A 27,047-nucleotide genomic window follows, 5' to 3' on the forward strand; every position below is an offset into this window, starting at 1 on the left:
AGAGTGACTTCAATCATGAGTGTAGTTTCATGCTGTTCAGTTAGGTAGGCACACATTTTCCTAAGGGGTGGAGGCCTCATAGAAACGCCCTGATAACATTCTCCTTCTTTGGCTGGTAGGCTTCTCTGTTTCCCAGAAATGGGGCCAGAATACTGTCTCCATGTTTATGGTCACAAACACAGCACTGCTTACTTCTGCTTTACTCAACGGGTCACCCGAACATGGGCTGAGCGTTTGTTTCTGTCAATCTTGGTGAAGTTCTTGGGAAGATAGGTTCCTCTCTCACCTGAAATAAGTATATATACCTGACTTTGACCTTGGGTTACAAATGTTCTGGAGACCATGGATTCCACCTATGTAGTTGATGATCCTTGGAATTTAGGATCTCACTAAGCTGTTCACCTAAATCTTCATCTTAACCTATCCATCTCAGGTTTGCCTCACGTTTGTGTTTTCTTTTCTTTCCATTACCTCTTAGCTTTGTCTTTTCGCATTTATTTAGGGGGCTCATTTCTCCAGCCCTTTCACTCTAGGTCAACTCAAACTAGCTTCTCTTGACCTTAAACTTAAACTTCATTACAAATTATCAGAGCAGGGCTAGAATTTCCACCTTAACAGCTACAACAGCTATCCCAAAATGCCATTCTTTCATGCTGGGGACAAAAAATTGTGGTTAAAGTTTTTAACTTTAGAAGTTCAAACATCACATAAAATTCATCATCAGTGAATGAAGAGATATACAAAAACTTTTTTTGCAATATATTATCATTTAAGAAGTCGCCAAATTATACTACATAAGTTAACATTACGACCAAGACTTTTATGTTTTTTGGAAAATGCACCTTCCTGGTAAAGGGATGGAAACAATAATAATTATAGAACTTTCTTAAAATATCATCCTTGGAATTTCTGTTATGGGACTGCTTTCAAAATGAAGTCTACTGTGCCCTTAATAACGATATACACAAACTTACAATTTTTTGCTAAAGTCAGTTTAGCTATGTATGTGTAACGTTTAACTGCATGCTTATTTATTTATTTATTTACTTATTTATTTATTTATTCAGTAAGCATTTATTAAACACTGACTTATTCTAAGTGATCTAGATATAAAGACAAAGGGACAACTCTGCCCCTAAGAAATTCTAGACTAGTTGGCATGAAATACCTATAAACAAATAATTGTAATAAAATCTGATAAGTGCTACACTAGAGGCTTTGAAAGCACAGAGGAGGTACTAATTAACTTCATCTAAGGAAGTCATAAAAAGCTTTATACAAAAAGTGTTGATTAAAATATATACATTAAGAATATTCTGGAACTGCCTAAAAGGGAGTGAAAGTTCTTCCCAACTGTGTAAAAGACTGAATCTGTGAGGGCTGCACTTAATGTGGAGGTGATGCAGTGTCTGAAGTAGGCCTGGGGTGGTTAACAGAGACTGGTTAGCATAGAGAAGGAATATGTAGGCCACTTAAGAATTGTGTGAACAAAGGCACAATCAGAAAGTGGAGTGAGGAATCAGAGTGGCTTCATGGAAAGAAGGAGTGGCGTCAGAGGGTGAGGGACGGGGGGATGAGAAGGGTATGTAGAGGGCCCCGATCAGGAAGCCATCCAGAAATCCCAAAGTGGCAGTGTATTTTGTTGGATGTAGGTTGTTAATAACGTGATGGCAAAACAGTGGCCCCCCAAAGATGTTTATCTCCTAATGCCCAGAACCTGTGAATGTGCTTTCTTACAAGGCAAAAGGGACCTTGCAGATTTAATTACATTAAGGTAGGAGAGAGGCATTTAATCTGGCTTTGAAGATGGAAGGGGGTCATGAGCCAAGGAACGTGGGCAGCCTCCAGAAGCTGCAAAAGGCAAGGAAATGAATTTTCTCCTTGGGCTTCTACAAAGGAACATAGCCTGCTGACATACTGATGATTTTAAATTGCTCAATGAGACCCATTTTGGATTTCTGATCCCTAGAACTGTAAGGCAACACATTCGTGTTAAGTTTGTGGTACTCTGTTATAGCACCGATGGGAAACTCGTAAACACTGGAATACAGCTGGGCCTTCCTACGTCTACTGCAAATGAGAGGCCTCTGCTGTGCCTGACAAAGGGCCCTGTCACTCAAACCACTGAGACTGACTGGCAGGAACTTCCCTGTAGGGCGGGACAAGAGAGAGCTGTGGGTGGGAGTAGTCACTGGTCATGAGGAGGGCACATCGGAGGAGCTGGCAAGACTCGTCAAGCAGGGGAGAGCCCAGGAGTGGTGCGGAACCTTTCAAGGGGCAGAGTAAGCAGGGGGAGGCGTGAGGGGTGTGTGTGAGTTGAAAACAAACCGCCTTGTGTTTGCTGCGCTATGTTCGGTCACGCGATCCCATTTATTTTGAATTTCAAATAACCTAAGGGGAGGCTTCAGATTCTGTTTATTAAAGAAGAAAATGAGTCAAACATTTCAAAAAAAACTGACCTACTGGATACGAAAGCTTGCTGGAACGGGGCAGTTAGTGAACCTTAGAGTAAATAAATCAAATAGAACTAGGTCTTTTAAGTTTTATTTTGAACCTGTGTTAGACTCCAGAGTATTTTGATCAAATCTCTTATATAATATTTAAAGCCTGATAAGGATTTCTGTTTAACCATGAAACAACTGGAAAGCCAACAATATGTCACCACTGATATTATCTGAAAAGAGTTTAATGATGTGACCAAACCATCTCTATGGGCAAGAATGGAGAAGTGTGTCAAGAGGTCTTTTGCTCTGAAGAACAGTGAGAAGAACAGACCCACTTGAGGGCTTGGAAGACACCATGCACACAAACGTCTGACCCACTTACTACCAGCTTGAGAAGGGACAGCCACAGTGCCAATGTGGGGGCAGTGTGAGTGCAGGGGGAGATGTAACCCAGCTCCTTTCTGTCCTCCCAGGTCTCCTCAGTGGGTGTAAATCCCATATCCAGGGTATGAGGTGGGAACCAATGAACAAACGTGAGGTGACACCTAGGATGGCATTTCTAAATTTGTTTCTTCTCTCATAACAAATCACAAACCTTTCCACGGCCCCACTTTCCTCCTCAATTTTCTTCCTGAGAATCTTCTCAGCCTTCTCATCTCTTTTCTCACTCTTGGCTCCCCAGAAGAGAGCCGTAGGGTCACTGTTTCAGACTTGTCCTCTCTGAGGATAAGAAACCTACCTTCATCTTTGAGTTCTGGACATTCTGCCCCCCAATATTTGTAGCATTTAAATGTATAATTTAAAAAGTTATTGCTTAGAAAAGCACAAACTAGTAAAGTCAGTGGACTAAAAGCTAACATGGCCCTTTGTAAGGCTATGTTAGAGTTGACAAGGAAAATATAAATATATATTTTCTTCAACTATCAGTTTTAGGGGACTTCTCCTGATAAAGAAATATTTTCCAAATGCTGACTAGTGATTTACTTGAAACAGAAAAGTAACGCTAAATAGAAAAAACAATTAAAACTAAGGTGCTTAAAAAAAAAAAAAAAAAATGAGGGGCACCTGGGTGGCTCAGTCGGTTAAGCGTCTGACTTCAGCTCAGATCATGATCTCACAGTTTGTGGGCTCAAGCCCCCATCGGGCTCTGTGCTGGCAGCTCAGAGCCTGGAGCCTACTTCCGATTCTGTGTCTCCCTCTCTCTCTGCCCCTCCCCCATTTGTGCTCTGTCTCTCTCTCTCTCTTTCAAAATTAAACATTAAAAAAAAAAAATTAATGAGGGAAGTTCCTGGCTGGCTCAGTGAGTTAAGCCTACGACTTCAGCTCAGGTCATGATCTCATGGTTCATGGGTTCAAGCCCCACACTGGACTCTGTGCTGACAGCTCAGAGCTTGGAGCCTGCTTCAGATTCTGTGTCTCCCTCACTCTCTCTGCCTCTCCCCTGCTTATGCTCTTTCTCTCAAAAATAAACATTAAAAAGAGAGAGAGAGAGAGACAGAGAGAGAGACTGAGAGAGACAGAGAGAGAGAGAGGTGCCTGGGTGGCTCAGTCGGTTAAATGTCTGACTCTTGGTTTCAGCTCAGGTCGTGATTTCCCAGTTGTAGGTTTGAGTCCCATGTTAGGCTCTGCGCTGATAGGGCTGACAGTATACAGAGCCTGCCTGGGATTCTCAACTTCTCTCTCTGCCCCTCCCCCGCCTGCACGAGTGCTCACCTGCTCACTCTGTCACTCTCTTTCAAAAATAAAGAAATATTTTAAAAACAAAGAATGAAACGGTTTTCTTATCCTAAGAACACTGCTTCCAGTGGTCTAGGAACCCGTTGGCTCTAGGGGACTGATGTACAGTGCATACTATTTTAAAAGTAAAGGTGCCCATGCTTCCTCAGATTTACTGCATGAGGGTCTCTGGGAGTAGGCCACGCATGAGTGGGTTTAACACAAAGGCCTGATGGATGAATGTGATACACAATGAGAACCAAGGATGACTGATCCTTTAACTACACAGTCCTCTTGGGCTTCCTGTTCTTCTGTGTTATCTTCTGAATTTGACTTAACATTTCTAACCTGACTCAATTTATCGAAAAATAGGAGTATATACAAAATGAAAAGTGGTTTTATTCTGTAGGCTTTAAGTTTCTGCTAGAAAATTAAAAAAATGAACTACTTAACATATGCAAATGTTTCTAAGGCATCATCATGAAATGCCAAATGGAAGATGAAACTGAGTTTTCCCTGGTGAACTAATTTTAGAATTAGGAATGGCTTGGTTTGACTCTTTCTAGATTAAGAAAGGTTCGTGTGGGAAGAAGTCTTCAAGAATGAAAACATTAAAAATATCATTCACAAAAATTTGTCCCCTGGCTTCTCAGGCTATTGCCGCAGGTGAGTTCTGAAGTTTCTGAGGGCAACAGTAACACACTACAGTGGTTCAAGAAATGAAGGGAGCTGAGAAAGAGCTGCTAGAAAGTGGCTCCTGAAGTTCCAGCTTTTCTTCACAGATGTTTCTAGCATCTGTCACAGAAGCAACAAGAGGCAGAGACATACCATATGTTCCGAGGAGGCCAACCAGATCTGCCTCAGTTGTCCTCAGACTGGAAGTGACTTAGAAACCTCTAATGTGGCTAGAAATCTTCACAGTAAAGTTCAATTTTTTGGTAAGAATATGAATAGCTTAGGTTCACAGTTTGAGTTCAGGAAGCAACAGGAAGTGAAGAATTCTGTTTCCTGACAGATGCTGTAGTTGGAACTGAGGCAATGCACAGCTGGGAAGGAGCTGTGGACAGACAGTGTCCCATGCAAGCATTAACAGATGCCACAGGGCCATTTGGTGGGATCAATGCACATGGGAAGCAACCAGGTCACAATGAACCAACCAAATATCAAGGGACAGAGTCATGGGAAGTCATTCTGAGGTGCTACCACTTTGATCAATACAAGTCAAGAAGCTGTGGATACCACTCTACAGCAAAGAGAAAGAACTCTAGGAATTTGGGCCACGGTCAACACTAAGTGTGTTTTTAAGTACCCTGCTGCACTTTTTAATGCTTATCAGGTCCAAAATAAATGTCTTCATTCTTGAAGATCAGGTCTTTGAAAGCAAGGCCAGGGACATCTTCTCATTCCTACACCGGCAAATCACATAGGACATCTGGAATTTCAGAGGCATGCGACGGATATTTGCTGAACCAATCAATGAATGGGTTCATCAGAGATGCCATTTTGCAATAGTATGATCCCCTCCTATACAAATTAATCTTAATATCAAAAAATAATTATCTAGTAACAGAGCAGCTACTTCTCTTCATCACTATTTAAACCTATTTCATATTATCATCCTCTCAAAACAAATACTATACAAACACTGAAGGAGAAATAGAGCACAATTACATTTTGGAGCTTCTGACTTCTACGACCTAAGTCAGCAACTGTCTTTATATTGTTGTTGATAGATCTTCTTTTCAAAATAATGAAGCAGCACATTCTGAAGAAGCCATTTTTATTAGCTCTGCTAGGTCAGCTTTTAAGAGGCTCCCTGCCAAAATGTAAATCATTAGTTTTTCAGCAGTAAATAAAGTGTTCGGCAAATGTCTTGACTCTTCTTCCATCTTTATTCCCTCAATATATTGCAGAGAACTATTATGTTTCTTTATTAATCGCTGTAGCAAGTATGTATAATTTGACAAATCAATAAAAATATTTTTAAAAAATCTGTTAGAATTGGGTTAGCCTTTAAAAGGGAAGGTACCTGTGCCAGAAAAATCCTCATCTTAACAGATACTAATGATATTAAATATCATACATATTTACTACTGAAGGCTGAAGGGCTGTTGTCAAGTTAGCTGGATGGTTTTCTGTATGTCCTAGAGGTAAGAACAGAGGACTTTACTGTAACGTAAATAGCTTCCTCTCCCCATCTCCACAATCACAACATTCTACTGTGAAGATGGGGAGAAGAATGTATTTATTTAGAAAACCAACAAGCAGATGATCATTAGTCTCTAGGTTTTCAAATGAAAAAAGATTAAGTTATATCCCTTAGTGGACACACCTGTTAATTAAAAGTGAATGGATTCAATAACTGTCACTGTGGGAAATCAGAATTTGAGGTAGACAGTACAACGAATCGTAGAAAACAGATAGGGACTTTAGCTAGAATGAGCACCCTTTCTAAGTTGACTTGGCATGGTAAACCTACGATGCCTGATTTTAAGTGGTTTCACCTTCTTCCCTAATATTTCCTTGGTCCTCATTCCCTACCCTTCCATGGCCCTAGAGCTCATGTCTAGAGCATGGCATGTAGGGACAGAGAACAAGCTGAGTATAGAGATGTTTTACAAGAAAATGTCTACCATACACATTCATGGGTGATTTTTTTTTAAATTAAGATTTGCTTTATTTATGTTGTGTGTGTGTGTTTTCGTTTGTGTGCTTTTTCTGAATAGCTATTATCAAAAAGCCCTGAACTCCAAAATAATGCCTTAGTAGTTCTTTTCTAAGATCATGAAGAGTTATTGTTTTCCTTTGCCAATTTGCTTGCTAAAAACAAACGTTTTACTTTGAAATATATGGATAACTTATAACGTGAATAAAAGTCAGAGTGTTGAAAAAATTACTATGATTTAAGGGATTCTCTGCAATTAACAGATAATTGTAACTTCTGAGTTTACATGGAGTCTACTACACTCTGATTGCTATCTATACTTAGAGCTCCTTTCTGAAAAATGGGATCAAAATGTTTCTTGTCAAAGATCATCAAGCTTTGCAGTACAGGGATCTATAACCCACCACACAGCCTGGGTAAGGTAGGGGCAAGAGAGGCACAGGCCTCCTCTGGAGGATTCCACCCAATCAGAAACTCCACTATGATAGGTGACCAACCAATTAGCCCTGACCCTCTCTTGGGAAATTTGACTCCAGGACACTCAGATGACAATGAAGCGGAGGGGTACAGAATGGAGTGCCTAGAGACAAGTATAGTGAAAATAATGAGTAAGCAAAAATGCCAACAGAGGGAGGAGAGAGCTTCCTGCTTGAAAAGAAGCCATAAAAAAGAGGGGGAAAAATCTAAGAGAGCCCTAGAAATCGAAAACCTGATGTGTCCCAAACATCCCAGTATTCCCCAAAGGCTAGTTGTGAAATTACCAATATTCTTATAATAAAAGTCTATCATCTGGGATGCCTGTGTGGCTCAGTTGGTTAAGTGTCCAGCTTTGGCTCAGGTCATGAACTCATGGTCCGTGAGTTCAAGCCCTGCGTCAGACCCTGTGCTGACAGCTCAGAGCCTGGAGCCTGTTTCAGATTCTGTGTCTCCCTCTCTCTCTGCCCCTCCCCTGCTCACACTCTGTCTCTCTCAAAAATAAACATAAAAAATTTTAATAAAACGTCTGTCATCTGAACTAACTCTTCAAAAGTGCAACAATATGAAGTGCCACAAACAAAGCAAAAACAAAAGCTCCGCATAGTTTACCAAAGAGTTAGGAAACAATCAGGTATTACAGAAAACAGCACTGAGTGTGTGGAATTGGAAGGCTGCTGGAGTCCAGCCAAAAGAGGACTGTACATCCGAGGTGGTGCCCAAAAGGAGAGAGGCTGGCTCTCATGCCAGGTCTGTAGAGATCACCAGGGTGGGTGACAAGCTATGGGCCCCAAAATCAGAAAGCCCAAGCTCTCCTACCCATTAAGTAGAAGGGATGCCAACCTACCAGGACAGAGTGCAAATGAAAAAGTTAAAGGACACATGGAAGCAACAAGGGGCCTTTGTATACCAAGCAGAATTTTTAAACATCTCTGGGTTATGTATTTTAAAAGATCCAGGAAAAAAATAGCCTACCTGAGTAAGCCCACCCAGACATGAATATGTGCCTACAAATAAGTATAGTCTTGGGAGGGATGAACCTTTGAATTAAATGTTTCTATTGCTTCCATTCGAAGATGTCATTTGTCACCCAATAAGACATCAATATAATTAAGAGTTTAAAAAATACTAATAAAAATTCAATGCATATACTGATTGCAAATTATAATAGCTAAACTTTGGAAGAAAAAAAATGCCTTGGAAATGAAGAAAAATAGTAAATCTGAAATTCTGTCTGCTTTGGGACCAATCCTGAACTTTCCTCAATCAAATTTCGTAAGATAAAAATACCAGTTGTTTAATTCAAGTCATATCACTAAGACAATTAATATGGCATAACTTATACACAAAGACTCAAAAAACCTACTTTCACTGACTTATAAAAACGTGTTAATTCCCTCTGCACTTTACTGTTCAAAAGTCCCACTGAAATTCTTATTGTCTCCAAGCAAGAGGAATTGGAAAGAAAAAAAAAATCCAAGGAATGGTATTTCTTCATAAAACTCAGTACACTTGGGCTTTCTAAACTTCTACAGACTACTGCATATCCTGCCTCAGGAGACCCTTAAAGATATAAAAATTGTTTTTCTTATTGGATTTCAGATATTAAACCTACTCTTCACTGGCGATGATCCTGTAATTTCCCTCACCAGACCCACACCACGTGTGAGTTTTGTAGGTGACCACAGGTTGCTGGCAGGTAAAACCAATTTTCCTCAAGTAGAAAAGATCCCTCTTCTTGGAGAATCAGTTATGATTCTGTCATTCTCTGGTCTCTGGGTCTTTCGTTTTTCACCCACTTCTCCATTTCAGTCTTACAGCATTTCACAACACGAGACTGATTTACTGATGTCCCTAGCCTCCCTCCTCCTTTCCCTCCTTCCTGTTCAGGGAAAACTCCTTTGGTTATCTGTAGAATTCTTTACTTCTTCCGCTCAGTAGCAGTATTATTCTTATATTTCCCTTGTTTTGAGTTCAAAATTGTGAGCTCTATTTTAAGTCTTATGATAAAACACAATCATATTATTTATTAAAAAAAACCCTAGAAACAAGAGAAGAAAAACCTTATCTATAACCAACCATACTTCACTGACACAACCCCTTTTGGTACTTGAACACTTCTTTCTCAGTCTCTTGTCTCCTCCATGCCTTTTCCTATATAGCTATAATAGAATAAGTAACCTAAATAATTTTAATAACTTTTCACGCTAGTTTTTCATTATTACTTTTTTTAGGAAGTTTCTATGTTGCCATGAATTTTCATCACCATAATTTTATTGGCTGATTAATATTGCATTATGTGGATGAATTTTAATTTACAGATTTTCCTCTCTTTGGTTCAATCCTCATCAGTAATATACAAGAGTGTATCTTTGAACGCTGTTAGCATTAGCATTATGCTTCCCTTCCTTTTTCACTGAGGTGCCTTCTCTCTGTCTCCAGAAAGCAACTATGATGTCTACTGTTGCTACTGCCTCCTGTATCTGACATCCATGTTCCATTCCAGGAGGAAGAGGGAGACCTGGCTGATATGGCCAGCCTTTAAAGGAAGGCTCCTGCTAAACCGAGTGAAAGTGATTGCTGGCATTAAGGAAAGCTGCAGATAGGCACTTGAAGTAAACTGGAACCCAAATTAGGAATACTCTGTGGTTTGTAAAGTCTACATTTCTAAAGCTACAGGAAGCAAGATTTTAATATTTAAGAGTCTTCATTAAAGGAATGTAAAAGCGGACTTAGCCTATTTAATGAGAAATGAAATAAGAGAGGGGTGTGCTCTAGAAAAGACGAAAGACAATGGAATTAGAATTCTTAGGTTGCATTTTTTAAGTCTCTAATGATAGGATCTTGGATTCCAAGTTCCTCTTCTGTACACAGGAGAACTGGAATAGAAAAATCTTGAAGATCTCTCTATGGGATATGGCCAGAGTGCAGTCAAGTGAAATGTCCCCCAAAACTCATTCTTGGTCTGAGGGCCACTTGGATTTAATGCTGTTTTATATATTTTAGGAGAATATCTAAAAGACATGTATAGATCATCCTTTTCAGAACCCTGGCATATAAAAGTGATTAATTCTTTGGAGAAAGCTATGCAAAGCAGTAAATTCTCATGCATATGGAACCAAGACTTTTTTAGATCTACTGATAGGGGCTATAGCAAGCGTGGCAGGCCCAGCTTGGGGCCAGAAAAGCTGTTATTTTCCTTTCAATTTCTCTGTTGACATTCTCACATCTTCTGCTATATTTTCCTTTGCATGCAGCCTAAAGCGCAGCAGGATTTTAAAGAAAAGGAATAGTACTTGTGGTAGGAAGGAGGGAGTGGATCTACAGAAAAGGGAAGAGGCACATTTTTCGGCTTTAATTTCCGAGAAATAAAAATCGACTTGCTCTTCCTTCCTCCCACTTTCTAAGGTAGAGGCTAGTGTGACGACACAGGATCATATGCTAACCGGGTGATGAACTAGGGAACAAAACCTGTTGTCAAGTACTTTGGATTCCTGAAGTCTTCAGAACGGGAAGGCTAATTTTGGTCCCAGAGTCATGATCACTCCCCAGCAGAAAATGCCGTCCAAATATTACGCTGGGTTGGCAGCTGTCTTATCCCCAAGGAGAAGTAGCGGGGAAGAAGGGTGGATCAAAAGAAACTGGGCAGCCCCACTTCATTAGGACAATGGGTGAGACTGGAACATGTATAAAAGGTTTCCATTTAATTCACATTTTTAATTTATAAAACTGCCTCGCATTAAAAAGTTAAACGTCATGTTCTCTTTTTTGAATATGATAAAATCGCTTGCATTTCTTATTGCCCAAATTGAAACTAAAAGCAAGGCTTCAAAATAATTGTAAAAGAAAAAGAAAGATTACAATGTATGCTGCTGCAACTGGACAATTAATAAAAGTTAAGGATTTAATCTACGAGCTAGAAATGGTTAAATTATAACTTGAGCCTAAAGAAAGAGTATTTTCATAAATATTAATTTCTACTCTGCCCATTTTTGACTCACTACTTTCAATGACCTAGAGATTCAAAATATGCTTTCTTTCTAGTAAAATGTTTTAGCAAAACCCACAAAACCTATGCCTCCTACACAGAAACCAACAACAAACTATGTGAATTATATATCGGGTACTGTGCCAAACCTCACTTACAGATCATTACAGACACAAATAAAAAAAGCAGGGTGCCGCCACTGCCATTAAGAGATAATCGGGGCTATTTTAAAAATGCCAATCTTAGAGGGGCGCCTGGATGGCTCAGTCAGTTAAGCCTCTGCTTCAGCTCGGGTTATGATCTCACAGTTTGTGGGTTCAAGCCCTGTGTCGGGCTCTGTGCAGAAACTCAGAGCATGGAGCCTATTTCAGATTCTGTGTCTCCCTCACTCTCTGGCCCCCTCCTGTCCCTCACACTCTTGCTCTCTCAAAAATAAATAAATAAAGATGCCAGTCTACAAACAGTGAACCTATTCCATACAGCAAAGTGACACTGGGTATAGGCTTTGGTGCCAGGGACAGAGCTTTGAGTTCTGGCTCTGCCATTCCCTGGCCCTGTGGCCTTAGGCCACTTCTTTAATCTCTCTGTACCTCCATGAAGTCACTTCCAAAATGGACAGATTAAAAGTATGTATCGCATATGTTACAGGAGGTTTAAAAAGGATGACACATATAAAGGCTTAGCAAAATGCTGAGAACACAGAAGCCTACAAAATGCCAGTTAATCATTCATTCAATTCATTCAATAAATGGCTACAGAACACCTACTTTGTGCCAGACACTGTTCCAGTCACTGGGGAAAACGCAATAAACAAAATAGACAAAAATATCTACAAGTGAATAGTGCTTACAATTATTAATCATTATAGCTAAACCAGTGGGTCTCAATGCCACCCAGGGTACACTTAGCAAAGTCTGGAAACATTTTTGGTTATCACCACCTGGGGAGAAGGGACTGCTATCAGCATTTGGTAGGTAGAGACCAGGGATGCCGATACACCAATGCAGAGAATGGTTCCTCACTATGAAGAACAACTTGGCCCAAAATGTCAACACTGCAGAGGTGGAAAACTCTGCTTTACAGGTTATAAATGGGCTCAGTTAACTTTTTTTTAATTCTCTGTTAGTTCTTAACAAAATACTATGAGGTAGGGAATTATACATATGGCTATTTTGTTATTTTATAGTAACCAGTAGTACTTATATTTTATAGAGTGTAGTTATATAATATTTATAGTAATATCTATGTAGTAAAGTTTTACAATATTTGTAAATATTTGTAAGTTATAGAAAATTTAGATACTTTAAAAGATACTTCAGTTGTGGTATGTACATTTAGATTCAGATGTTGGATTTTACAGAACTGACCTAGAGTTTATTAAGTTTATTTTATAGCCAATGGCTGCACCCTTGTGCCATCTAGATTTTAAATGATTAATTTCTCCTGATTCTCACATGCTTAAGAAGGTGATCTTTTGTGCCACATTTGCAATGATTCAGAGAACAAAACAAGGGAACCGTGTGGTTACTAGAAACACCAGACCAAGAGACTAGAGATATAAGACCTAGCTTCATCATTTCACTGGTTGTGGCATCTCTGGACAAGTCACTTAGCCTCTCTGGGCACCTGAGGCGACATCACCAAAACACGGGGCAATAATATCTTTCAGATCATGTGTGAAAGCACTATGGAAATCACTATGAGCCACCCACACACCACTGCACATGCACTGAGTGCTCTCTTTTCTCTGACTCATTTCATCCTCATCACAGCCTATGAGGCAGATATGCTGATCACTGCAAGGAAACACGGGCACAGAAAGGTGGCAGCCTGCTTGAGGTTACAAGGTCAGCAAGTGGCAGAATGAGGGTTCCCACCCAGGCAGTCTGGCTCCAGAGCCCATCCTCTTACCCAGCGAGAACCTCTCTGGCCGAGCTATTGTGTCAAATGGGCCATGCTCTGACATGAGCAGTCTCAGCTGGCCATAGACCATACTACTCTGATTCCTAAAAGTCCCTCTGCTCTCCATGCTGCCATTTACACCTCAGTCCCGCCTAGCAGCCCATTGGTTCATTTAGCAAAGCAGAGAAGGATGAAGTCTCATTTTATTTCTTTTTCAAATTACTTTATTTCTTTTAAGTAGGTAACATGTGTACACAACACATTAAACAGAATATAAAACTCAAAGGCCTGAAAGAGAATACACTGACAATATTTTTTCTTCCTATCCTTGTCTCCCAGCTTTCCAATCCTTTCTACTGAGACAACGAGCATGACCAGTTTCTTGTTTCTTGCATACTATTCCAGAAATGCTCAATACAATATATATTCTTTTTCTAAAATGGATATACCAGTTGTAGTAGACAAAACATATAATTATGCAACTTGATGTTTTTCACTAAACAATATTTTGGAGATCAATCCATACAGAGCTTCCTTTATTCTTATTAATGTCTGAAGAGTATCTGTAATTTATTTAATCAATCTTGAACACATGAGTACTTAGTGTATTTCTGATGGTCAACAATATTATAATGACTGTATTATGAATTTACCATTTCTTACATTGTAAAAGTATACTTAGGATAAATTCCTAAAAGTGGAATTACTGAGTCAAAGGGTATGTGCCCTTTACCATTTTACTGAAATAGCTAAATTGTTCTCCCTAGGGGCTATATCACCTTATACTTCCTCCTCAAATGCATAAGATCACCATTGAATTTTACTTTATTTCTATATCATTAAACAGTATATCATAAAAATGTTTTATTTTTGACATTTGTAAAAAATATATATATCTCATATTTAAAATTTGCATTTGTTACTATGATTAGACTAAGAATATTTTCATGTGTTTCAAGTACCATTTGTATTTCTTTGATCTATAACTGTTATGTTCATATTCCTGTTCTGTTCAATCTCATTTTTATAGAAAGCTTCTTTTTCTTATGAAATTATAGGGGCTTTTCATGCAAGAAATAAACCCTTTGTAAGTTTCAAGTACTTTTCCCCAGTTTATTATTTATTATTTGACATTGCAGTAATATTTGATTTGAAAATAGTGTTGATTTCCTCAATTCTTTTCTTTCATAGCTTCTGGTTTTATACTTAGAAACATCTTCTCCACTTGGAGAGTATTAAAAAAATATCCATGTTTTCTTTTAGCACATCTGTGGTTATGTTTCCAAGTTTAAAACTTTGAAAGACTACAATTTATTTGGGTGGATATTATGAATTTGGATTCAATTTTCTTATTTCCCAGATTACTTTCCAGTTGTCACAATAATTTCTGTTGAATAATTTATCCTTTTAGCATTGATCTGGAATGCCAATTTTATTACATACAAAATCCTCATGTTATTTTATTTCTTGACTTTCTGTTGATCTTACAATCAGTCAACAGACCATTTTAATGACTATTGTTATATCACTGTTATATTATTTGATAGAGTTAGTTGCCCTTATTATTTATCTTTTCCAGAATTTTGTTGCCTGTTCTTTAAGAACTGAGAATCACCAAGGGGTAATTTAGTTAGGATTGTGTTGCATGTATAAATTAATTCAGGGAAAACTGATACCTTTAGCATGTTGAATCTTCCCATCCATGGACATTGTATACTTCTGTGTTTGTTTCAAGTCTTTTACCACCCCCACCACTCATCCTACCCCGCTTTTGGCAGGTTCCCAATATTTTAAAGTTATTTATTTATTTACTTATTTATTTAGGTCTTCCTTTATTACATTTATTCTTAGAGTTAGGTACGTATTCATATCTGATTAATGTTATCATATACAGGGCTTATTTCTAAACATTGTAGCAAAAACTGTTAGTTATGGTTTTATATAAAAAGCCATTCATTTTTATGTTGGTTTTGGTTATGTTCCCAGTTTTTGAAACCTTAGCAAACTCAGGGTTGAAAACTTCACTAGGACTACAGCCACGTAACATACTTCTTTTTAACTCCTGCTATGAAAGAAATACTAAAATGTTTTAGCCTGAGTATAGAACTTATGAGATTTTTAGAAATCTTTGCTCCATGTTAACTTCATCTTAAATTTTGGGAGTACACAGAGCTTCCATCTTAACAATTTTTATTGAACTAAAAGCACAAGACTTACCTCCTAAATTCATTCCAGCTTGAAGACATTTCTGAAGTCTGCAGGCAGGACAATTCTTTCGTCGAATCTTATCAATGATACAGTCATTTCTTCCAGCACATAAATAGTTGTGTTGCCCTGAATAATAATAAAAAAATTGTTGAAAAAAAAAGACTACTGCACTAATATAAAGTACTAATATGTATAATCAGAATATGAAACTTCATCTTTCCTGCCTTGAAATTTCTTCAAAAAAATAGATGAGAAATATGATTTGCAGATAATATAGGATAGGAATAGTCACTTTAACATAACATAGACATAACACAGTCACTTTAACATAACAGCCTTTATATTACAGATAAGATTAATACTACATTTATTTCTAACTGACCCTCATATATGTAGAGCCATGTTCCCTTACTCTGAAATTTTTGATAGCTGCACAAGCCCTCACAGGCAATGCTGCAATTTTCATTCAGACATCCGAGCAGCAACAAAGTGAATTATTTGAAGGCAGATGTTTAAGCCGCTATGCCTGCCCACCATTTACACATGTGATTTCAGTGCGAAGACTTTCGAATTATACAACCGTAAATGTTTATTTCATACTGTGGACCAAACTGTAACTTTAAACATTCAGATGTGGGAATATGCTTAGAGGTATCTGCTGGCAAAATGTAAAATTGTAGCCTAGCTCTATTACTCATTTATTTATTCCAAAAATTTACTAAATATCCACGAGTTTTGCCAGGCACTATTAGAAACACTGAGGATCGGGGGTGCCTGGATGGCTTAGTCAGTTAAGCGTCTGACTTCGGCTCAGGTCATGATCTCACAGTTCGTGAGTTTGAGCCTNTGCTATCATTAGCTTTCATTCAATTGAGAGAAGACAGTCAACAAAGTATTTATGTAAAATATACAAATGGTGGAGAGTTAAATGCTAGGAGGGAAATGAAAAGAATGGGCATATAACATGGTGGAGATGTGGGAGGATGTGGGAGGATATTGATATTTTAAAAAGAGTAGGGAAGACCTCACTCAATGACACTTTAAATAAAAATCTGAAGGGAATCAAGGCACTGTGTGGACATCTTGGGGAGAAAATACACTAGGCAGAGGGAAAAGCAAATGAGGGAGGGGTAGGGTTGGGGTGGATACTTGGCAAGTTTAAGGTACAGCCAAGTGTGGAAGGCTGAGCAGAAAGAATGGGCATAAAGTAAGAGATAAGGAAAAAGAGCTAATGGGAATCACATAATACAGGGCTTATTTAGCCCTGTAAAGATCATATTTAGGACTTGGACTTTTTTACTCTGAGTGTAACATAAGCCTTCGAGCAGAGAAATGACTTGATGTGATTTACATTTAGCAGGATCACTCTGGCTGCTATGTTGACAACTGATTCAACAGATGCACAGGGAGATGCAGAGAGACCAGAGTTGGAGGCTATCACTACAATCCAGGGGAGAGATGATAGTGGGTCTGGTCAGTGTGACAGCAGCAATGATGGCAGTGAGAAGTGGTTAGAGTTCAGACGCATCTTAAAGGCAGAACTGTTAGCATCCTCTGATAGACCAGAAAGAAACGGGAGTTAGAGGCATTAAGATTCTTCGGCTGAACCCTTAGGAAAAATGAAACTGCCATTTAAGAGCATGTGGTTTATGGGAAAACACCCCAGTTCAGTTCTGGACATGTTATGTTTGAGATGCCTGAGAGGTATCTAAGTCGACATGTCAAGTTGGCAGTTAGATACACAAGTCTGGTGTCAGGGAGAAGTCTGGGCTGGAGATATAGTCAGCTTGTGGTCATTATTTTAAGCCATGAGACTGGATGAGATCATACAGTGAGCACAGATGAAAAGTGAAGAGGTCCAAGGACTAAGTCATGGGTCACTGAAAACATGCAGATAAAGGAAAGAAGGAGTTTCATTGATTACTGTAAAGCAGTGAACAGGCTCTAAAGCACTCCCTTTATATTGGGACTCTTAACGCTCCCTTGGCTGAGACTTAGTTAATTACCGTAAATACTCAATAAAAATAATGTGTGTTGCCTAATTAAAATAATTTAGAGCACATTCTCGGTAACATTATGGTAAATCTTAGTAATAATAACAATAAATAGTCCTAGAATAGAGAAATCTATCAAAGTGAAGAAATGAAATCTACCATTATAATAATCTAATGACTTTTTTTAAAAATGGAGACTCTTAGTGAATATAAGTAGGTATAGATAATTACACAAAGGCAATCAATACCCATTGGTAAAGACCATAACTGATTCATAAAACATTTTGTGATGCCGTACAGTATCTTAGGTAACTGGTTACCACTTATAAAATAAAAATTTAGGCCCTATTATAGCACTATCTTATTTAGGCCTTACAACAACCCTATGATATAGAAGGCAATTATTATTATTGCTATTCATTCAAAAGACAAAATTCATGCTAGCACTGGTAAAGTGGCTTCCCCAAATGGTGGAATTGGAAGAGTTCCGAAAGCTGACAGTATCAGTGTGCCTTAAGGCCAGAAGCTTTTTTTAAACATCAAGTTGTGATATAATTTACTAGCGGTCCAACAGGATGCTAAAAGTGCTCTTTGGAACCAACAAGTAAAGTAATATTATTTGAATGAGTAATATTCTACTTTATCAGCCATTATTTCCACTGGAAACCAGCACCATGTAGTTGTGTTGCCTTTTGCATGGTGTGGACTTGAACACAAAACCATGTATTTTATCTATAACTCCTATTGAATTGAACAAACTTTAAAGTCCAAAGAGAAAACTAAATGTACTTTTAATTGTTTTTTTCAAGGTTTATTTATTTATTTCTGAGAGAGAGAGAGAGAGAGAGAATGAGAGAGAGAAAACAAGAATTAGTGGGAGACAGAAGATCTGAAGCAGGCTCCGAGCTGTCAGCACAGAGTCCAATGAAGGGCTTGAACTCATGAACTGTGAGATCATGACCTGAGCCAAAGTCAGCTACTTAAATGACTGAGCCATCCAGGTGCCCTTTAGTTGGTTTTAATTCAGTAAGTATTCATTGGAAACCTACTATGTGTGCAAGGCTGCCAAACATTTGCATACGGGGTTGAGGTAATCTGAGGTTCTTTCTGTTTCTGTGAATGTGCAACAAAATGTGACGAAGTCTCTGAGACTGTAGGCATATGAAAACGCTAAGAAATGATCACTGCCTTATGTACACACTAGAAGACTTTCTTCTTTGGGTGTTCAAAGACAGAAACTTCCAAAAGGTGGATATTTCTTTTTTTTTTTTTTTTTTTAAGTTTATTCATTTTGAGAGAAAGAGGGAGAGAGAGAGAGAAAGAGAGAAAGAATGCATGCAGGGGGAAGGGGCAGGGATTCAAAAAAGGTGAACACACCTTAAAATCCATGTTACGTTAATAGCTGCAGGATAATTTCCTTCCTGAAGTAGTATTTGAAATTGTGTATTTGGTTTCTACCAACCAGTGTAGTCACTGCCAACAATTCATCTTCCAAAAATAGGATGGGAGCGATGTAAGGGACTGCTGCAGGAATGTCTTAAGGATTTTCGGGTAATTCCCTGTCATTTCTATTTTTAGTTGTACAAACATTAGATTTAAATTGTACCTATACAAATATGTAATGTGTGTCCCATCCCTGAATCTATATTAAAGCAAAAAGTAACAGCAACAACAAGAACAAAACCCACAATGAAAACAAGAGAATGCAACTAGAAGACTTACAAAACTTTTAATCATGCCCTATTTAAACACTGTGTTCTCCTACTGTTAAGATTGCTAATCCTCAGTAGGTCACATCCCGGGCTTTTTCAGGGAAATGATTTTCTACTATGATGCTACGACAGGGTAGACAACCAAAGTTCTAGGGACCAGAGAGTGGAGGCTTTAGATGATAAACTAAGGAACTCAAACTTTATTCAGGTTCTTGAGTGTCTTTGAAGAATCTTGCTTACAATATGTCAAGTCCAGAGCTGTGTTTTAGAAACATTAATCTGAAGGTGAAAGAAGTAGGCAGACAGAACAGAAGCAGGCGACACTATTAACAGTCCACTTGAAAGTTCTCAGAGGTGGCCTTCAAGCAAATTAGTAGCTGTATCTTTGTCAGACTAGAGAGCAACAGGAATAATCCTGTGGTTAAGAAAAAGTCTTGGTGGTAAAGGAAACAGAGATTTCTCATTGAAATTACATGTCCATTATGGGAAAAATTCCAGTGCTGGTAGTGGCATAAGAGCTTGAATCAGATGAACCTCCTATAAATAACACTTACAAACTGTCCATGGAAGGAGAGAAAGAAAGATTTAAAGGCACTGGGAGCAACCAAAAGCAAGCAGATACTGGAAGAAAACGGACTTTTGAAAAAAAGAGAATGACCATAGACATGATTCACCTTTGAGTCATTCTTTCCTTGAGAGCCTTATGTTCTACCCAGTGCAGGGTAGATAGAAACTAAGCAAAATCCTGAGTTTTAATGGCTTGAGAAGGCAGAGAACAAACTTGGGGACTGCTAGAGCAGCTAGAAGTTGAATAAAGTTATTCTGGAAAGATGAGTTATCATGGGGGGTGGGGAGTGGAGGAGATAAAATGTACATATTAACTCTCCAGATTTTTGGCTGATCCCTAAACTGAACATGAAACTCCAAAGAGTCCAAGGGTGAAAGAATTTAAAGTTGAAAGAGCTGAACAGATTATTTTGGCTGCTGCCCACCACAAAAAGTCTGAATCCCACTGTATCAGAACTCACTAAATACCTCAGGCTTTCCACTGAAATACTAGAAGGCCCCTGCCTTAGGAGGAAATACTCCAACTCCAGGGTTGAGCATTTACCCTATAGTTAAAGGCACAACCAAAATAGACTACCTTAAAAAGTTTTTTTTAAAGCTTATTTGAGAGAGAGAGAAAGAGAGATAGAGAGACAGAGAGAGAGAGAACCAGGAGGGGAGGGGCAGAGAGAGAGAGCAGGACAGATGATCCAAAGTAGGCTTTGTGCTGACAGCAGAAAGCCTCATGATGGGCTCAAACTCATGAACCATGAGATTGTGACTTGAGTCAAAGTCAGATGCTCAAATAACTGAGCCACTCAGGTGCCCTAGCTTAAAAAAGTTTAAAGCAAAGGCTCTACAAGTTCAAGGTAATCTGTCATTTAATTGCCTCTAGAACAAAACTCAATACTCTTCAGAGAAATATAACAGAATCTGGATTTTCCAGAAAATCAATAATACAATTATAAGAAATAATTAAAAACAGAAAAACATGAACTAAAGTCAATAGAAAAATTAGGCAGTAGAAACAGACCCAGAGGTTGGATTTAACAAATAAGGATTTAAAAATTGATATGTTAGACTGTATAAGAAAATATGATTAATAGGTGTTAAAGAACTGTGGATTATCAGAAGAGGTTAGGAAACTATAAAACAAACAAAACAAATGGATATCCAATAACTTAAAAATATAGTATCTAAAATATTTATTGGTTAGAATAATATATAAAGCACTAAGCAAAAATAGGTTATTGAAATTAAAGAAATATAAATCATCCCAACTAAAGCATACAGAGAAAAGATTAAAATATAAATAAACAAGGGACCAACAGCTTGTAGGACAGCATTAAGCAATTTAATATGTGTGCAGTTGGAGTCCCAGAAGGAGAGAGAAAATGGGTCAGAAGACTGTATGAAACTTTACAAATCTAGAAAGCTCAGCAAATGCCCCCTTTAAAACATAAATACAGGGGGGCCTGGGTGGCTCAGTCGGTTGGGCATCCTACTTCAGCTCAGGTCATGGTCTCTCGGTTCATGGGTTCGAGTCGTCAGGCTCTGCGCTGACAGCTCAGAGCCTGAAGCCTGCTTCAGATTCTGTGTCTTTCTCTCTCTCTTACCCTCCTCTGCTCACGCTCTTTCTCTCTCAGAAATCAATAAAAAAATTAAAAAAATAAACTTAAGAAAAACATAAATACAAAGAAAAGCACTATAGCACAATATAGTTAGGTTGCTGGAAAACAAATATAAAAATAATTGTAAGCAGCCAGAGCCAAAAACAAATTACATTACATAAAAAGAAACAAGGAAAAGAGTAATATCTGATTTCATATCAAAGCAATTGGGGAGAGAAGACAACTTATCTTTAAAGACCATTAACTCAGAATAACCAGTGGAAACATTTCTCAAAATGAAGGTGAAATACAGACATTTTTGGATAAACTAAAGCTAAGGGAATCTGTTGCAGAGAATTACATTATAAGATATGAAAAAGAAAGTTCTTTTCGCTGAAAGAAAATGATACCAGATAGAAACTGGGAGGCACTGAAAAGAAAGGCAAGAACTGGAAATGATGGATGGTAAAATGTAAAAGAAATTTTCTTCCTAAAAATTCTTTAAAAATCAAATGATTGTTTAAAGAAAAAAATAATAAAAATGTATTATGGGATTATAAAATATGTATGAGTGCAATATCTGAGAACATAGCACAAAGAAGGAGGTATATAAATGAAATTCTACTGCTGTTAAGTTTCTTACATTATACTTAAAATGGTATACTTGAAATTGATTTAAGGTAGACAACAATAAGTTAAGAGTACATCCTATAATTCTTGGATAAGCAACATCAACATCACATAAGAACTTATCAGAAATTTAAATTTAAATTCACAGGCCCCACTTCAGACTTACTAACTCAGAAACTCTGGGGTAGGACCTAGAAATCTGTCTTTTATAATAACTCTTCAAGTGACTCTAATGCATATAAATGTCTGCAAGACTGCCATGAAGCAGCCACTAGAATAACAACACTAAGTATGGCTCCAAAGATGGCAGAGATATAAAATGGCATTCTAAAATATATTTAACCCAAAAAGTAAAGAAAAGGAAAAACAAGGGAATAAATAACAGAGGGAACAAAAGGGAAACAAACATCAACAGATATAAATCTAATATAGCAAATAATTACATTAAATGTAAATGGTCTAAACACTTTGATTAGAAGTCAAAGATGGTAGACTAAAACTGAAACATGTGTTATGAATTTTCGGTATATAGGCACAGGCAGGTTGAAGGTTAAAAGATGCGATGTATAATGTAACATAAGAAAGCTGATGCAGCTATATTAAAATCACACAAAGTAGACTTCAAGACAAAGAGTATCACCAAAGAAACAAAGTCATTCCATGATGATTAAATGGACGGATAACAATCCTAAATATAAAATGCATCTAAAAGCAGCATTTCAAAATACATCAAGAAAAAATTGACATAACTAAAAGGAAAAAAGGTAAATCCAAAATCACAGTTGGAGATTTAAGAACGCATCTCTCAGTAACAATTTCTCAAAACGACTATCTAGAGAAACAGTAAAGATAAAGAAGATTTGAACAATATTATCAAACACCTGACCTAATTAACATTTAGTCAAACAATTACAGAGTACACATGCTCTTTTTAAGTGCTCATGGAACATTTGGTGAGATTGAGCATATCCTGAGTTATGAGACAGTGTCAGCTTCTAAAAGGACTAAAAGCATTCTAGTATGTTTTCTGACCACAAAGGAACTAAATTAGAAATCAGTACGAAAATATCTTTTAAAAGCCCCACATATGTGAAAGTTAAGCAACACCCATCTAAATAATTTATGGGATAAAAAAAGAAATCAAAATGGAAATTACTGAGTATTTCAAACTGAATGATAACGAAAATTCAACATATCAAAATTTGTTGGATATAGCTATAGTACTTACAAAAGAATTTTTAGCTCTATATACTTATATTAGAAAAAAATATTTAAAATTGATGATCTATGATTCTACCTTCAGATGCTAAAATAAAAACTAAACCCAAAGCAAAATAGAAGAAATGCAATATAATGTAGAAGTCATTGGCAAGAACAAGCAACAGAAAAAAAATCAACAAAACCAAAAGGTGGTTCTTTGTAAAGATTAATGAATTAGTCAACAGCAGAGAGACTGTGAATTCAGTTCTATGTCTTCTCACCTTGGGCCCCAGGATGATGGAGGAGCTATCACAGTGAATATGGTGAGTCTCATGGCATAGAGGATGTAGACTCTGACTTAGGAAATCTAATGTTCCAACCCAGAAAGGGCCACTCACAATTCACTGCTCAGATCTAGTCCAATGATCCCACTCAACCACAAAGAAGGCACAAATTGGAATCCTACCTTCTTATGCCCAGAAGGCAAGGAGTTGGAAACAGATGGGGAACCTCAATGAAGACTACCTCAATGAAGGGGAAATATGAACATAACATTCAGCCTCTATATTAGTTCTCTGAAGTGTTAGATTTATATTACTGGGTTTTTGGTTTTTTTTTTTTTTTTTTTTGGAGGGGAGGAGGGACAAATTAACTTCAATAGATGATGTTGAGGGCCCTTTCCATAAACAGTTGAACTTTTCAAAAATGTTAATGAGAAAATATTGGTGTGTAATACATTTCTTTCCTTTTATAAGAAAATAAGGATCTATGGACTATTTTAATAAAGAATGTATTTCAGTGACCATCTCCAAGTCCAAACACCCACAACCTATTTTATCAATGATAGTACACTCATATGCACATGTACTCAAGAATTTGTACTGAAAAAAAGGAAAAAAAATTAAAAACTTATATGGGAAATGCTAATGTCCCACAGTTTTCAAATAGATTATTTTTCCTCATAAAATTTAGAGAACGTTCCATCTGGCTAGTTGGTAGCAAGTTCTGTAATGAATACTCTGAAGAAAATAACATACTTTTCCACAACACAGAGGGAAATAGAAGCTTACAGTATACGGGATATGATTTGAAGATTCAGAAAAATAGTTCTTTAAAATAAAACTTTTGTACAAAATTGCTCACCATCCATCTATGACACTCTATTAGGCTCTGTGAAGAATTAGTCTACCAGCTAATGGAGAAAGTAGAGATACAGCACAAACAGCATACTGCCTGGCCCATCGTTGCTACTGAATAAAAGAATCAATCAACAAATGTAATCATACTGATAAATTAAATCACGTACAATGTACAGAACGTACACATTCATATAGTGTGTTGTATATATAGACAAACCCACAGTAATGAATGTTCACAGAAGGCTTACTGGCTCCTAGGTAATTGGCTTACAAAAGACCCATGCATAGAAATCTTTTCCACCTTATCTCCAGCATCATGCCTTTCCCTCTCTCTCTCTCTCTCTCTCTCTCTCTCACACACACACACACACACACACACACACACACACACCATTGAGAAAAAGAGCTCTGAAGATTTGCAAGGAAGCAGCAAAGAGTTCTGTGAAAGGCACAACTTAAACCAGGGTCACAATCCTGCCGGGGATGAGTGTGACTTCTTGGTGTCCTAGGTCCTAAGTAATTCCCCCCATGTGACCCACGTCATACTCCACTGAAGTTCCTTAGGTTGCCTTTAACTGTAGCCGTTATAGAGCCATTTGCTTCTAAAAGTGTCTTGTTTTAAGAATGAAAATCTGTTCAGTAGGGCTCAGGGAACTTTACTCACTCATCCATCTGTGTGTACTAGTTCAATGTACCTCCTGCCTGAGGAAGTGTCAGTTTTTTGGAGAAAAGGCAGTCATTCTAGCAAACAGAAAGCTGCCAAGGTTACAGTAAATCTGAAGAGGGTACCAGGAAGTTGAGTTAGTATATATGTAACATAAACTCATAGGTTGATAGAGAAACCAGAAATACAAAAATCAAAGGGAAATGCCCATGGACTTTAAGAAACAAAGTTGAGTTCAAAAACTAAAAAATCAAAAGTGTCAATTTTTTCCTGTCATTTTCAACTATGGTATTGCTTTTAACTGTAGAATAATTCAGTAAGTACCTAAAACTTAATGCCATTATTTTAAAAGTTACTGAACTCAAACAAATTGTCTTGTAAAATTTTCAATTATTTGAAATCAAGAACCAAGTTTTTGTTGTACTTGGGCTGGTCCCAAATGAGAAAATACAGATTGGGTGACATATGGGTCTTGCCTTAAAGCATCAATAATGCTAGAAGGGAAAGAGTGGAAACATGGAAGGTGGTGGGGAGGAGAATAGTGGGAAGGGCACAGCTTTGTAACCAGACACACCTGGCTTCCAACCCTCCCTCAGTCAATAGGGAACTGTGAGATTCTTGGCCACTTTGCTTAACCTGTTCTGAGCCTTGGTTTCCTGATCTATGACGAGGACACAGTAATGCCTGCTTTGTAGGTTGTCAGATGGATTCAATTAATATATATAAAACAAGAAGCGCAAAGCCAGGCACAAGGCAAAAATTTTTTAAAAATGGTGATAGTGATGTTACCCATCATTTTTTTGGTTAGCGTGGTCTAAAAAAGTAGTACCAATAGTATTTGTAAAACCCAAAGAAGAAACATAGCCAACTCTTAAATTTGTCAGCAAAGAACTTCCTGTGGGAAGAGAATATCACAACTGAGTAACAAAGACCTGTAGATGGAAAGACACCACTTGAGACAAGACAAACACCATTCAGCTCTGATCTCATCTTCAAGTATTCACTTTCTCTGGCAGAGATGTGAGAATGGTGAGCGATAGATATCCTTAGGGTAAACACAGGACAAAATGCTGGGATTCTAGTCTATCTGCAACTCAGCTAAGGATTCTAGGCTGCGGCCCAAAACCTTAAGAGTGGTAGAAGACTCTGGAAAGTTACAACCTCCTTGCCTGTTTGCTCCTCACCTGCTTTTATCTGTTTTCCAGTATTACTCAATATCAAAAACTCTTAAAAGTTAAGTAGGCACACATATTAAAGGCAAAACATAGTCTACTCCCTCCTTGAACTTTTTAGGAGGTGGATGAGGCTGGGGAAACTTAAATAAGATAAATCATGTGGGACTGATGTGGTGTGACTTTTTTTTTAAGTTTATTTATTAGTTTGAGAGAGACAGAGGCTGCATGAGTGTGGGAAGGGCAAAGAGAGGAGAGAGAGAATCCAAGCAGGCTCTGCACGGTCAGCACAGAGCCTGATGCAAGACTTGAACTCAGGAAACAATGAGAGCATGACCTGAGCTGAAACCAAGAGTCAGACGCTTAACCAACTGACCCACCCAGGTGCCCCTGATGTGGTAGGACTTTACATTTTTTTCCCCAATGTTTTATTTATTTCTGAGAGAGAGAGAGAGAGAGAGCGCGAGAGAGAGCATGAGAGCATGAACAGGGGAGGGTCAGAGAGAGAGGGAGACACAGAATCTGAAACAGGCTCCAGGCTCTGAGCTGTCAGTACAGAGCCCGACGCGGGGCTCAAACCCACAAACCGTTAGATCATGACCTGAGCTGAAGTCGGATGCTTAACCGACTGAGCCACCCAGGCGCCCCAAATGTGGTAAGACTTTAAAGAAAGAAGTGATTATACTGGGAAGAGAGGGATGAGGAAGGCTTTATGCAGAAAGCAAGCAACAGAGGTAAGCCTGGAAGAATGCCGTGGATTTGAAACACAGAGGGGACAGGCATACAAGCATCCCAGTCAGAGGATGGGGGCAGGGAACTACAGACACAGTTATATATGTGGGAGGCCACTGGTCTGGTCAGGTGAAGCCCAGGAAGACAGGGGACCAGAGAAGGAACAAGCTATATTTATACATTCTGATGACCAGAGGATGTCCAGGGAGCTGTCAACTCTATGAGGCTCCTGGGCCCTCTCTTCCAAGTTT

General features: G+C 38.1%; 1 protein-coding gene across 2 annotated transcripts in view; it reads right to left on the reverse strand.

The window, feature by feature from the left end:
- NR3C2 (nuclear receptor subfamily 3 group C member 2) overlaps positions 1 to 27,047 on the reverse strand; it is a 343,432-nt gene that overhangs the window by 86,191 nt on the left and 230,194 nt on the right. For both annotated transcript variants that reach the window (XM_077770731.1, XM_077770725.1), the window contains exon 4: positions 15,407 to 15,523. In XM_077770731.1, coding sequence (XP_077626857.1) covers positions 15,407 to 15,523 — 117 coding nt within the window. The remainder of the gene's footprint in view (positions 1 to 15,406; positions 15,524 to 27,047) is intronic.

The sequence above is a fragment of the Crocuta crocuta genome, unplaced genomic scaffold, assembly GCF_008692635.1.
Source record: "Crocuta crocuta isolate KB4526 unplaced genomic scaffold, BGI_CrCroc_1.0 scaffold345, whole genome shotgun sequence".
Classification (NCBI taxonomy): domain Eukaryota; kingdom Metazoa; phylum Chordata; class Mammalia; order Carnivora; family Hyaenidae; genus Crocuta; species Crocuta crocuta.